Source organism: Coregonus clupeaformis, chromosome 20, assembly GCF_020615455.1.
Source record: "Coregonus clupeaformis isolate EN_2021a chromosome 20, ASM2061545v1, whole genome shotgun sequence".
Lineage (NCBI taxonomy): Eukaryota > Metazoa > Chordata > Actinopteri > Salmoniformes > Salmonidae > Coregonus > Coregonus clupeaformis.
In genome coordinates this window covers 62,950,383-62,964,641 of record NC_059211.1, presented here as the reverse complement: position 1 = coordinate 62,964,641, position 14,259 = coordinate 62,950,383, and the positions used below count along the sequence as shown (strand labels likewise).

General features: G+C 49.8%; 1 protein-coding gene across 1 annotated transcript in view; it reads right to left on the bottom strand.

Annotated features, from left to right (window-relative positions):
• LOC123481195 (myosin-10-like) overlaps positions 1-14,259 on the bottom strand; it is a 55,136-nt gene that overhangs the window by 9,364 nt on the left and 31,513 nt on the right. The window contains exons 9-19 of the mRNA XM_045205842.1: positions 13,796-13,888; positions 13,576-13,639; positions 13,262-13,360; positions 12,915-13,058; positions 12,522-12,736; positions 5,319-5,471; positions 4,173-4,346; positions 3,825-3,998; positions 3,536-3,650; positions 1,273-1,341; positions 255-457 (exon numbers count right to left, since the gene is read on the bottom strand). Coding sequence (XP_045061777.1) covers positions 255-457; positions 1,273-1,341; positions 3,536-3,650; positions 3,825-3,998; positions 4,173-4,346; positions 5,319-5,471; positions 12,522-12,736; positions 12,915-13,058; positions 13,262-13,360; positions 13,576-13,639; positions 13,796-13,888 — 1,503 coding nt within the window. The remainder of the gene's footprint in view (positions 1-254; positions 458-1,272; positions 1,342-3,535; positions 3,651-3,824; positions 3,999-4,172; positions 4,347-5,318; positions 5,472-12,521; positions 12,737-12,914; positions 13,059-13,261; positions 13,361-13,575; positions 13,640-13,795; positions 13,889-14,259) is intronic.

Genomic DNA, 14,259 nt, shown 5'->3' with positions numbered 1-14,259 from the left:
AGAGAGAGAGAGAGAGAGAGGGAGAGAGAGAGAGAGAGAGAGAGAGAGAGAGAGAGAGAGAGAAGAGACAGATACAGAGAGACAGACAGAAAGACAGACAGAGAGTGTATGGTTATGACCTGTGGTTGAATATGTAGTCTGTCTGTTTGAGAGACAGAGTGAAATCAATCAATAGCCTGGCTGTGTGAGCATCCTAACCCTTCCCTCTCTTCTGCCCCTCCCCACTCCTCTCATCCTTCTCTCTCCTCTCTCACCTTCTTCTCATGGTTGGGGATGATACAGCGGAGGAAGTTAGGGTTGGTGTTGCGTAGCGTTGCCATCAGCTTGGTGAGGGACTCCTTGTAGAGCTGTCCCACAGTCCTAAACATCCCCTTCTTAGTCTTCAGCCCCGCCCCGAAGTTGACCGGCCCACTGTTGGTGTCGTTGGACACCTGGTCCAGCCCCACAATCCTCTCCACTACACACATAGGACGTCACAGTTAGAACAGCTCTGATTGGTGGGTTGGTGGTGGAGGGACCAGAGCTACAGACATAGTGAGTTTGGCAAACTAGGTTTGAGATTTGTAATGGGTGTCATGTTGGTAGGAAAGGTTTCAGTTAACATTCTAGTTAGAATGCAAATTAGAATGTTATTATTATGGAAGGCTTGGTGCCAACATGGAAGACTATTTACCAAACTCTGTATATCTGTGGGTCTTGTTGAGGCCATTGTGATGCCAGAGAATATGGAGAAACTAATATAGGGCTTTTTCACGATCTAAAACGTCCAATGTTGAATGAATATGTCCAATGTTTCTTGACCATACTTGCTGTTTTGCAACACCTTTAGAAAAACCGTTCGCAACTGTATAAGTATTCTGAACATAGCCCTGGTCGGGATGTGAGAGCAGTGCCTTGTGGTTTATGCAGGATGTGACAGTGTAGTTCTGTATAAATTAAGTGAATTCCTTCAGAATGTTGCAAAAGATTTCAAAAAGCAACGCATGAACACCAGACCATCACAGCACTGTCACTAAAAGCAAAACAACAACTACTAAGTAAATATGTAAAGAGAGATAAATAGAAAAGGGATGAGTAAGAAATGTATACTCAAACAGAGATGAAACGTATTCCGAGGACAACAGTAACAACATGGCACTAGACATGACACTACGAACTACACCACTCACAGACAACACACAACAAACCACGGGCCTACCAGGCACTAGGCAGAGAGAGAGAGAGGGGGGTTGGAGCGAGGGATGAAACAAAAAGACATAGGAAGAAACCTACTGTCAGAGCCATTGGTCTGCAGTGTGGCATAGGAGTCAAAGAAATATACACGAGGAAGAGTCTGAATATCTGAGAGAGGAGGAAGACAAAGTGGGAAAAAAAGAGGAGGGAGAGAGGAGAGGAGGAGGACAGAGAGGAAAGAAGAGGGAGAGAGGGAGGAGAGGAGGAGGACAGAGAGGAAAGAAAGAGGAGAGGGAGAGAGGGAGGAGAGGAGGAGGACAGAGAGGAAAGGAGAGGGATAGAGGGAGGAGAGGAGGAGAACATAGAGAAAAGAAAGAGGAGAGGGAGAGAGGGAAGAGAGGAGGAGGACAGAGAGGAAAGGAGAGGGAGAGAGGGAGGAGAGGAGGAGGACAGAGAGGAAAGAAAGAGGAGAGGGAGAGAGGGAGGAGAGGAGGAGGACAGAGAGGAAAGGAGAGGGAGAGAGGGAGGAGAGGAGGAGGACAGAGAGGAAAGGAGAGGGAGAAGAGGAGGAGGACAGAGAGGAAAGGAGATGGAGAGAGGGAGGAGAGGAGGAGGACAGAGAGGAAAGGAGAGGGAGAGAGGGAGGGGAGGAGGAGGACAGAGAGGAAAGGAGAGGGAGAGATGGAGGAGAGGAGGAGGACAGAGAGGAAATGACAGGGAGAGAGGGAGGAGAGGAGGAGAACAGAGAGGGAAGAAAGAGGAGAGGGAGAGAGGGAGGAGAGGAGGAGGACAGAGAGGAAAGAAAGAGGAGAGGGGGAGGAGAGGAGAGGAGGAGGACAGAGAGGAAAGGAGAGGGAGAGAGGGAGGAGAGGAGGAGGACAGAGAGGAAAGGAGAGGGAGAGAGGGAGGAGAGGAGGAGGACAGAGAGGAAAGAAAGAGGAGAGGGAGAGAGGGAGGAGAGGAGGAGGACAGAGAGGAAAGGAGAGGGAGAGAGGGAGGAGAGGAGGAGGACAGAGAGGAAAGGAGAGGGAGAGAGGGAGGAGAGGAGGAGGACAGAGAGGAAAGGAGAGGGAGAGAGGGAGGAGAGGAGGAGGACAGAGAGGAAAGGAGAGGGAGAGAGGGAGGAGAGGAGGAGGACAGAGAGGAAAGGAGAGGGAGAGAGGGAGGGAGGAGGAGGACAGAGAGGAAAGGAGAGTGAGAGATGGAGGAGAGGAGGAGGACAGAGAGGAAATGACAGGGAGAGAGGGAGGAGAGGAGGAGAACAGAGAGGGAAGAAAGAGGAGAGGGAGAGAGGGAGGAGAGGAGGAGGACAGAGAGGAAAGAAAGAGGAGAGGGGGAGGAGAGGAGAGGAGGAGGACAGAGAGGAAAGGAGAGGGAGAGAGGGAGGAGAGGAGGAGGACAGAGAAAAGAAAGAGGAGAGGGAGAGAGGGAGGAGAGGAGGAGGACAGGGAGGAAAGAAAGAGGAGAGAGGGAGGAGAGGAGGAGGACAGAGGAAAGAAAGAGGAGAGGGAGAGAGGGAGGAGAGGAGGAGGACAGAGAGGAAAGAAAGAGGAGAGAGGGAGGAGAGGAGGAGGACAGAGGAAAGAAAGAGGAGAGGGAGAGAGGGAGGAGAGGAGGAGGACAGAGAGGAAAGGAGAGGGAGAGAGGGAGGAGAGGAGGAGGACAGAGAGGAAAGAAAGGGGAGAGGGGGAGAGGGAGAGAGGGAGGAGAGGAGGAGGACAGAGAGGAAAGGAGAGGGAGAGAGGGAGGAGAGGAGGAGGACAGAGAGGAAAGAAAGAGGAGAGGGAGAGAGGGAGGAGAGGAGGAGGACAGAGAGGAAAGGAGAGGGAGAGAGGGATGAGAGGAGGAGGACAGAGGAAAGAAAGAGGAGAGGGAGAGAGGGAGGAGAGGAGGAGGACCGAGAGGAAAGGAAGAGTGAAGAGGGAAAGAATAGTGGTAAGAAAAACAGGAAGAGAGGAGAGGAGAAGGGAGGGGGGAGTGAGAGAATAGTTTGAGTTGAAGCAAGAGAAACAGAGAAGGGAACGAGAGGGGAGAGAAATAGGTAGATGAAAATACATTGAGAGGAGGGCAGATAAATAAAGAGAGAGCAAATAGAAGAGAAGGGTAGTAGAGAGAGAGAAATAAAGGTGTTAGTTCATTCTGGGGAAGCATTATTATGCGGTAAATCACAAACAGATATGGGGGAATCCTCATATAGAAAAAGGTGGATTTCACCTGTCTATTAGAAACTGTTAGGTCAGTGTCATTTCTGACTAAATCTCTGATAAAGGGTATGAAGTATTTGTTTTACTCTGTGTGTGTGTGTGTGTGTGTGTGTGTGTGTGTGTGTGTGTGTGTGTGTGTGTGTGTGTGTGCGTCGTACCCTCTCTCCAGAGCTCAGAGATGAAGTGATCAGAGGACTGGTGGAGGAGAGATGCTATGTTGTCATTCAGAGGATCCATGTTCTTCACCAGCCAATCATCTGCCTTATAGTCCACCTGACAGATGAAGAGAGAGAGAGAGAGGGGGGGTGGGGAGAGATTTAGAAACACCTTTCCACCTGTGTGTATGAAGATGAATGACAGATGGACAGAATGAGAGGAAGATACCTTTCCAGTGTAAGGAGGGATGACAGAGAGAGAAAGGGAGAGATGGATGGATGGATAGAGTACCTTCCCAGCGTAGTGTATGATGGCGAAGTCGGCCTCTTGTCGTATTTGTCGTGGTTTGAAGAATTTAGGGTGTGTCCCCTGCTCAGCAGACAGCTTATCCACAAATGAACGATCTGTCGCCCGCGGAAACCAACACTCCTCATCCAATAGGGCCAGCACACCAGGGGGCTGGGCCTTAAGTGGGAGGGGGTAGGTAGGGACAGAGATGAATAGAGGTAAGAACACCTGATAATTCACTTCACAACTAATATGTTTTATTAAAGGGTTAAAGTGCTCCTGTTCCAGGTCAGGTGGATGTTCGGTTTTATCCAGGCGAAGGTTGAAGGTGAGCTACGTGTGTGTGTGTACCGGTCTTTCAATGAGGTCGATGCAGGGCTGCAGGTCCAGGCCGAAGTCGATGAAGTTCCACTCGATGCCCTCCCTCTGGTACTCCTCCTGCTCCAGGATAAACATGGTGTGGTTGAACAGCTGCTGCAGCTTCTCATTGGTGTAGTTGATGCACAGCTGCTCAAATGAGTTCAACTGTGGAGGGATGGGACAGAGAAAGATAGAGGGATGAGAGAGGGAAAAATAGAGGGATGAGAGAGGGGAAGATAGAGGGATGAGAGAGGGGAAGATAGAGGGATGAGAGAGGGGAAGATAGAGGGATGAGAGAGGGGAAGATAGAGGGATGAGAGAGGGGAAGATAGAGGGATGAGAGAGGGGAAGATAGAGGGATGAGAGAGGGACAGATAGAGGGATGAGAGAGGGGAAGATAGAGGGATGAGAGAGGGGAAGATAGAGGGATGAGAGAGGGGAAGATAGAGGGATGAGAGAGGGGAAGATAGAGGGATGAGAGAGGGGAAGATAGAGGGATGAGAGAGGGAAAGATAGAGGGATGAGAGAGGGGAAGATAGAGGGATGAGAGAGGGAAAGATAGAGGGATGAGAGAGGGGAAGATAGAGGGATGAGAGAGGGGAAGGTAGAGGGATGAGAGAGGGGAAGATAGAGGGATGAGAGAGGGGAAGGTAGAGGGATGAGAGAGGGGAAGATAGAGGGATGAGAGAGGGGAAGGTAGAGGGATGAGAGAGGGACAGATAGAGGGATAAGAGAGGGGAAGATAGAGGGATGAGAGAGGGGAAGATAGAGGGATGAGAGAGGGGAAGATAGAGGGATGAGAGAGGGGAAGATAGAGGGATGAGAGAGTGGAAGATAGAGGGATGAGAGAGGGAAAGATAGAGGGATGAGAGAGGGGAAGATAGAGGGATGAGAGAGGGAAAGATAGAGGGATGAGAGAGGGGAAGATAGAGGGATGAGAGAGGGGAAGATAGAGGGATGAGAGAGGGGAAGGTAGAGGGATGAGAGAGGGGAAAATAGAGGGCAGATATTTTTAGTGAACCTGAGAAGAGACTGCAAACAGGAGATGAAAGAAAGACTCAACACATACACACACACACTCAGACACACTCAAAGACACCCACACACACACACACCCACACACACACACACACACACCTGGAAGATCTCGAAGCCTGCTATGTCCAGTATGCCTATGAAAGAGGCTCCCTGTCTCTGTCTGCGGTCCAGCGCTCGGTTGATCCTGTGGACCAGCCAACGGAACAGACGCTCATATGTAGCTTTGGCCAACGCCTCCACTGCAAAGTCAGCCTAGAGAGAGATCGACAGAAGAGAGAGAGAGCATTATTCATTTAGGGATTCTAAGAAACCAGCATGTGCTTCTTACACCAATTGTGTGTGTGTGTGTGTGTGTGTGTGTGTGTGTGTGTATTTGATTAGGATCCCCATCAGCTGATTCTAACACAGCTCCTCCTCCTGGGGTTCACACAAAACGTAAAACATGACATGACACAACACATTAATAGACAACAACAACTCAAGGACATAACTACATACATTTAGAATAAGAATACACACTTGTCTACACTTAGGCTACATTATATCACTGTAGACAACAACACATCGTTTATCTTCTCTTAAAATCTGGCCTTCTATGTTAGTCACCACCCACAGTGGGTTCTCTTTACGGTAAAGTGTAACTTGGTGGAGCAGTTCATAAAAATGAACAGTCCCACCGGGGTGCAGTCCCACCGGGGTGGAGCCATTCATAAAATGAACAGAGTCCCACTGGGGTGGAGCCATTCATAAAATGAACAGTCCCACCGGGGTGGAGCCATTCATAAAATGAACAGTCCCACCGGGGTGGAGCCATTCATAAAATGAACAGTCCCACCGGGGTGGAGCCATTCATAAAATGAACAGAGTCCCACCGGGGTGGAGCCATTCATAAAATGAACAGTCCCATACATCAGTTTCCTCCAGCTAAAGCTTCAACTACAGTTTTCACCTCAGCAATCTTGTGTTAGGCCTACTGCTGCTAGGTAGCTCTCTCTGCTCTCTCCCTCCCCTCTGTCTGTCCTTGATTGCAGGAGTGAAGTCTGGTGTGCGGGAGTCAGGGTTCCAGCTGCAGCTCATTCACCATAATCACCTCAGCCTTTAAGACCCGGTCAAACTTACCACTCATCGTCAGATCATAGTCAAGACGACCATGTTAGTCTCGCTGCCGACTCAACCTGGTTATTTTTGCTCTTTGTGTTTTTGGTCTGTTCTATTTACTTTTTCTCCTGTGCCACAGATATTTGGAACCTGACTCCTGCCTCCGCTTCACTCCTGCCACCACCATCCTGCTCTCCAATACCGGACCTCTTTTTGGACTCATCACGGACACTAGGACATTACGGTACCACACCTGCCCTGATCTGGATCTGTTACCCTCCCTGTAACCTGGACTTGCTCTTCCCATATATTTGGAAACCTGGACTTTGAACATTGTAAATAAACCTGTTAAAACTTCTATGGCTTCGTGTACTTGTCTGCATTTGGGTTCTTATCCAGTTAAATCATAACAGTATGATCTGACCAACATGAACCCAGCAGACAGTAGCTCGGATACCACCCCAGAGTGCACTGAAATTTGGACTGCCATAGCCAATCAGGGCATTTTACTTGGCCAACATGATACCCTGTTTAAGACGATTGCTGAGGACAGTCAGGTGCTGCTTAATCAGGTTCAATTACTCACCAATCAAGTGTCTGCCCTTACTACCCCTTCAGCCCAGATCAGAGAGCCTTTTGTTCCTGCTCCAGAGCGCTATGACGGGAACATGGGAACCTGTGGCGATTTTTTGACTCAATGCTCGTTAGTGTTTGAACAACAGCCCCTCACCTACGCCTCAGAAAGAGCCCGTATTGCCTACCTTATTAACTCTACTAGCGGTTCCGCTCGTGCCTGGGGATCCGCGGTATGGGAGAGTCAGTTGGACATTTGCAACGCTTACGTTGCCTTCACCACGGAGATGAGGAAGGTTTTTGACCACCCCGTACGAGGCAAGGAGGCTGCGAAACGGTTGTTCTCTCTTCGACAGGGGGCTCGTAGTGTGGCGGAGATGGCAGTGGAGTTTCGGACTTTAGCAGCAGTGAGTGGTTGGAATGACGAGGCATTACAAGGAGTGTTCATCAATGCTTTGTCTGAGACTTTAAAAGATGAATTGGTGTCATATGATGAATCGGCTACGCTGGATAATCTTATTTCACTCACTATCAGGTTGGATAATCGGATTCGGGAGCGCCGCCGGGAGAGGAGTGTTAGTTCCAAGCAACCTGTCTGTCATCAACAAACTCCTCCCTGCATCTTCCCTACGGAGAAAGCCGTGTCTTCCCGAGTCGATACGAGGAGCACTGAACCCGAAGCCATGGAGGTGGGTCGTGCACGGTTGTCCTCAGAGGAGCGTGCACGTCGTATTCAGGCTCGGGTCTGCCTGTATTGTGGAGAAGCTGGTCATTTCGTTCCTTCCTGCCCAGTTCGTCCGGGAAAAGGGCCGGCTCATCATTAATGGGAGAAGTTTTGGTGAGCCGAGCAGCGGATTCTTCCTCTTCTCCCCGCATTCTGCTCCAGGCATCCCTCCAGTGGCAGTCCCAGAATTTCTCTGTTAGTGCGCTGATTGACTCTGGTGCCGACGAAAGCTTTTTGGATAGAGAGTGGGCTCAACAAATGGATTTGGAGACTGTTCCTATGGACTGTCCGCTGCAGGCTAAGGGTCTAAATGGACAATTGTTGACCCGTATTACCCATCAAACTGTTCCTGTTTGTCTTAGAGTGTCGGGAAATCATCAGGAGAACATTCAATTCCATATTATCGACTGCCCACAGACACCCCCTGGTCCTTGGTATCCCCTGGCTCATAAGACACAATCCACACATTGATTGGGTGACAGGTAACATTGTTTCATGGAGCACATTTTGTCATGTGAATTGTTTGTGTTCTGCTCAGACTCCTGCCAGTACTGTGCCTCAACCTCCACTGGAGTCCATGGATCTCTCTGCTGTCCCTGACGCATATCATGACCTGGCATCCGTTTTCTGCAAACACAGAGCTACTTCTCTTCCTCCTCACCGGCCCTTACGACTGCGCCATTGACCTCCAGCCAGGAGCCCCGCTCCCCAGCAGTCGCCTGTACAATCTCTCCCGGCCGGAGACGGAGGCTATGGAGAACTACATTCGGGACTCCTGGCGGCAGGTATTATGCGTCCTTCCTCGTCACCTGTAGGAGCGGGATTCTTTTTTGTTGCTAAGAAGGATAAGACCCTCAGACCCTGTATTGATTACCGTGGTCTTAACAACATCACCATTAAGAACAAGTATTCTCTGCCTTTGATTAATTCTGCTTTTCCCCTCCTTCATGGTGCTACCATCTTTACGAAACTGGATCTACGAAATGCGTATCACCTGGTGCGCATTCGTAAGGGTGATGAATGGAAGACTGCCTTCAACACACCCTTGGGACATTTTGAGTATCTGGTTATGCCTTTTGGGTTGTCCAATGCCCCTGCTGTTTTTCAGGCACTAGTCAATGATGTCCTTCGGGACATGTTGAATCGGTTTGTTTTTGTCTATCTGGATGATATCTTGATTTTCTCAGAGTCCTCCCAGGAACATGAACTACATGTGCGCCAGGTGTTGCAAAGGTTGTTGGAGAACAAACTGTTTGTGAAGATGGAGAAATGTGAATTTCATGTGTCTGAGACCTCTTTTTTGGGTTACATCATAGCTCAGGGGGAGTTGCGGATGGACCCAGCTAAGATCTCTGCTGTCACGGACTGGCCAGCTCCCTCTACCCGCAAAACAACTTCAACGATTCCTGGGGTTTGCGAACTTCTATAGGAGGTTCATCAAGGACTACAGCCGCATTGCGGCGCCACTCACCGCTCTCACCTCCATCTCACGACCGTTCGCTTGGAATGAAGGGGCCGAATCAGCGTTCGAAGAACTGAAACATCGCTTCGCCTCGGCTCCCATTCTGATGCAGCCGGACCCCCGACCGCCAGTTTGTCGTGGAGGTGGATGCATCCGACACTGGGGTAGGTGCAGTGTTGTCACAACGTTCTCCTGAAGATAACAAACTGCATCCCTGTGCTTTTCTCTCAAGGAAACTTTCTCAGGCAGAGAGGAATTATGATGTTGGCAATCGTGAACTGCTCGCCGTTAAGCTGGCTCTCGAGGAGTGGCGACATTGGTTGGAGGGGCGGAACAACCCTTCATCGCTTGGACGGATCATAAGAATCTGGCTTACCTCCAGTCAGCGAAGCAGCTCAACCCCCGCCAAGCCAGGTGGGCACTATTTTTTGGGAGATTCAATTTTTCTCTGTCTTACCGTCCTGGGTCACGCAACGCCAAGCCTGACGCCCTGTCTCGTGTTCATTCGGCTGTTGATACTGGTAGTAACCCTGAACCCATTTTGCCTCCTACCTGCAGTATTGCAGTCATCACATGTGACATCGAGGGGATTGTTAGACAGGCTCAACATCATCAAGCTGACCCTGGGAGGGGTCCTCCTAACCGGATGTTTGTCCCTGAGTCTGCTCGCTCCCAGGTACTTCAGTGGGCTCACTCGTCTCCCCTTACCTGTCACCCTGGAGTTTCGCGGACCCTTGACTTTGTGCGACGTAAGTTCTGGTGGGCCACGATGGAGGCGGACACTCGAGCCTTCATTGCTGCTTGTACGGTATGTGCACGAAGTAAGAACTCCACCCAGGCCAGCGCTGGTCATCTACGACCTCTACCTATACCCAGCCGGCCCTGGTCGCATATCGCTATGGATTTTGTCACTGGACTTCCCCCTCGTCTGGTAAGACTGTCATTCTTACGGTGATTGATCGTTTTTCTAAGTTCGCTCATTTTTTGGCCCTACCTAAACTGCCTACTGCCAGAGAGACGGCTGATATTTTGGTTGAACATGTGTTCCGCTCTCATGGTCTACCCACGGATATTGTCTCTGACAGGGGTCCCCAGTTTGTCTCCCAGGTGTGGAAAGCTTTCTGTAAAGCTTTGGGCATTACATCCAGCCTGTCCTCTGGATATCACCCCCAGACCAACGGGCAAGCCGAGAGAGCGAACCAGGAGATGGAGACCGCTCTTCGCTGTGTCACTGGGTCTAACCCTGGGTCATGGAGCTCCATGCTCCCCTGGGTGGAATATGCTCATAACACCTTGACTAACGCTTCCTCTGGTTTGTCTCCTTTCTGTGTGCTCTGGGTTATCAACCTCCCCTGTTCCCTTCCCAAGAGAGGGAACTGGCGGTACCCTCGGTGCAGTCCCACATGCGCCGCTGCTTCAAGGTCTGGAGGAAGGCCAGGGTAGCTCTGTCCCGAGCTTCGGCGTACATGCAGAGGCAAGCCAACCGTCACCGGTCCCAGGCTCCCGGTTACTCTCCTGGTCAAGAGGTATGGCTGAAGTCACGGGACCTTCCATTGAAGGTGGAGTCTAAGAAGATGGCGCCTCGTTTTATAGGACCGTTCAAGATACTGTCTATTGTTAACCCCTGCGCGGTTAAGCTACAGCTTCCTGCCTCCCCTACGGGTTCATTCCACCTTTCATGTTTCCCAGATTAAGCCTGTGTCGGTTAGCCCTCTGTGCCCGCCCTCTCGTCCCCCTCCTCCGCCCAGGATCGGGGTGGGGGTCCGGTCTACACTGTCCGGCGACTTCTGGATGTTCGCCGCCGAGGTCGTGGTTTCCAGTACCTGGTGGATTGGGAGGGTTATGGTCCCGAGGAACGTTCCTGGGTGCCCAGGAGCTTCATTGTGGATCCTGCGCTGGTCCGAGAGTTTCATAGGTTACATCCCGATAAACCCCGTCGGCCGCCAGGTGGCGTCCGTAGAGGGGGGGGTACTGTTAGGCCTACTGCTGCTAGGTAGCTCTCTCTGCTCTCTCCCTCCCCTCTGTCTGTCCTTGATTGCAGGAGTGAAGTCTGGTGTGCGGGAGTCAGGGTTCCAGCTGCAGCTCATTCACCATAATCACCTCAGCCTTTAAGACCCGGTCAAACTTACCACTCATCGTCAGATCATAGTCAAGACGACCATGTTAGTCTCGCTGCCGACTCAACCTGGTTATTTTTGCTCTTTGTGTTTTTTGGTCTGTTCTATTTACTTTTTCTCCTGTGCCACAGATATTTGGAACCTGACTCCTGCCTCCGCTTCACTCCTGCCACCACCATCCTGCTCTCCAATACCGGACCTCTCTTTTGGACTCATCACGGACACTAGGACATTACGGTACCACACCTGCCCTGATCTGGATCTGTTACCCTCCCTGTAACCTGGACTTGCTCTTCCCATATATTTGGAAACCTGGACTTTGAACATTGTAAATAAACCTGTTAAAACTTCTATGGCTTCGTGTACTTGTCTGCATTTGGGTTCTTATCCAGTTAAATCATAACATCTTGAATCTCTTGAACTTCATCATCATATGGAGCACGACCAAAGTCCTTACTCTACTGAGGCTTTGTTTACAATTGCTTTCTCTAAGCAGGTCCTGATATCCTAATGCCAAGGGCACATCTTATCTTTAACCCAAACACCAGATGTGCTCGGGAGGCAGAGGACTGGATACAACAAGCTATTTAGGTCAGAAAGGGGAGAGGAGCTGTGCTGTTTATATTTGTTTTTTTAAAGCTAATTTTGCAGCTAGCTTGAGTGATTTGAGATGGCAGGGAGTTCCATGTGACCATGGCTCTATATATTACTGTGTGTTGCTTTGAGGGACTGTGAAGAGACTTCTTGTGGCATGTCTTGTGGGGTACGCATGTCTGTCAGAGCTGTATGTTAGTTGATTGAATAGACAGTTTGGCGTTTTTAACACATTATATTTCTTGCAAAAAACAAGAAGTGATGCAGTCAATCTCTCCTTTAAGCCAGAAGAGATCAACATGCATTTTGTTGACATTATCTCTCTGTGAACATTGCAGGGCATGACGTGCTGTTCTGTTCTGAGGCTGCTGCAGCTTTCCTATGTCCTTCTTTGCAGCACCTGACCATATCACCTGGAAGTAGTTAAGATACGATAAAACTACAGCTTGCAGGACTTCTTTGCTCATGTGTGGTGTTAAGAATGCTGAGCATCTCTTTATCACAGACAAACCTCGCCCCATCTTTACAGCAATTAAATCAATATGCCTTAACCATGAAAACGTACAGTCTAAGATGACACCAAGAAGTTTAGTCTCCTCAACTTGCTCAAAAGCCATATTATTCATTACCCAATTCAGCTGAGGTTTAGAGCTTATGGAGTGATTTGTACCAAATACTATGCTCTTAGTCTTAGATATTCTCAGGACGTGTATTAATGTATGTGTGTGTCTCACCTGTTCTTTGGTCTGGGCCTTCTGGACGTACTCGCGTCCTACTTTAATCCTCGGGGTGAGGATGGCCCGGGAGAACTCCAGCACGCTGATGCCCAGCAGGTGGCTCAGTTTCTGGGCAGCCGTGTCGTCTGGCATGGAGCACTGGTCCTGGTTCTTCTCCTTAGTGAACGAGATGTTCCCAAACTGGAGCACTGCAGAGATCACCTTCAACATGGCTAGGAGGAGGAGGGAAGAGGAAGAGAGACAGGCAGAAAGAGAGGGATGGAGAGAAAATATCGTTTTTTTACTCCAATGTTCTGAGGAAAGCTCTGTATTCCCCCCCCCCCCCTCCTCTCCTCTCCTCTCCTCTCCTCTCCTCTCCTTTACTTTCCTCTCCATCCCTCTCTCGCTTACACAGAGACTCCTCAGGTGTGAATCCCATGATGGTCATAGAGTCCATGGTCTGGGTGAAGTTGTCAGCGTCACTCTGGCCTGGAACAGGAATAGCACCTCCACTCAGAAACCTGTACTGGTCAGCACTACCCAGGAGAAGGTCCGCTACGGAGAGACAGAGAGGGAGAGAGAGATGGAAACAGAGAGAGAGAGAGGGAGATGCCAGTTATCAGTAAAAGGATAAAACGTCATGAATCGAACATCTATTCAACCCATCCCCTTTCTCACCTCCCTCTCCTACCCTCTCTTCCTCCTCTCCCCCTCTCTTCCTCCTCTCCCCCTCTCTTCCTCCTCTCCCCCTCTCTCACCTCTGGTGGCCTCTGAAGCTCCACACATGAGTTGGTAAAAGATGTGGAAGGTCCTCTCTTCTTTGGCCTGGCGGATCGCCCTCGACTTCTCCAGCAGGTCTGAGGTCAGGGTTTAAGGAAGGGTTCAATAGCCCCAGACACTAATCTAAGGGCAGTTTTGCATCCCTTGCTTCCCTGAGCTGACCCCTGTGTGTAAGGGCAACTTCTACCTGATGACAGATTAGCAATGACCCACTGGTGAGCATACTAATGAGTTCCAACCATAATATTTAGGTTGGGACTTGAAACAGAGTCTGACTGCAGAGGAAGGATACAGGTCTCAATGTTGGCACCGACAATGTATCCAGCCACGTCAAAGTTAATACGGATGAATTTGCCCTGAGAGACAAGAGGAGAAGAAATTTGTCAGTTGATGATCTAACATACACATTTTGTAATTATGCAAACTCAACAACAAACACAGTAAAGAAAAATACAGCCAATAAAAAATATACTGTAGATCAGGGATCAATCTAGATATTAATACATTCTTACAAATCTGGAGGAGTTGTCGTTCTTGACAGTCTTGGCATTTCCGAAGGCCTCCAGGATGGGGTTGGCCTGTAGCAGCTGTCTCTCTAGCTCCCCCTGGAGGACAGGACAGGCACTGCATCAACACTGGGATATACATCACAAAGCAACTCCACAACCCAAAATACTGTTCCCTCAATCCCAGTACAGAAGAGGGGAGACCAGACCCATCAGCCAGTAAACCAGGCAGTAACCCAGTGGTCTCAACTCTGGTGAGCCCAGAGTAATCTAGAGATAAATAGCTTTTCATGTGTTCTCTTATTGACATTTTCAGCATCTAGCCATCTAACATATGCCAGCCAAGGTGCCAGACTTTGTGCATTCAACAACTCTACATTGTTGCCTTGCCAAGACCTCGGCCAGACCTTGGTAAGACAACGGCTAAGTTGGCTTAAGCAGAAACCAACTAGCACAGAGGCTGTGTAATA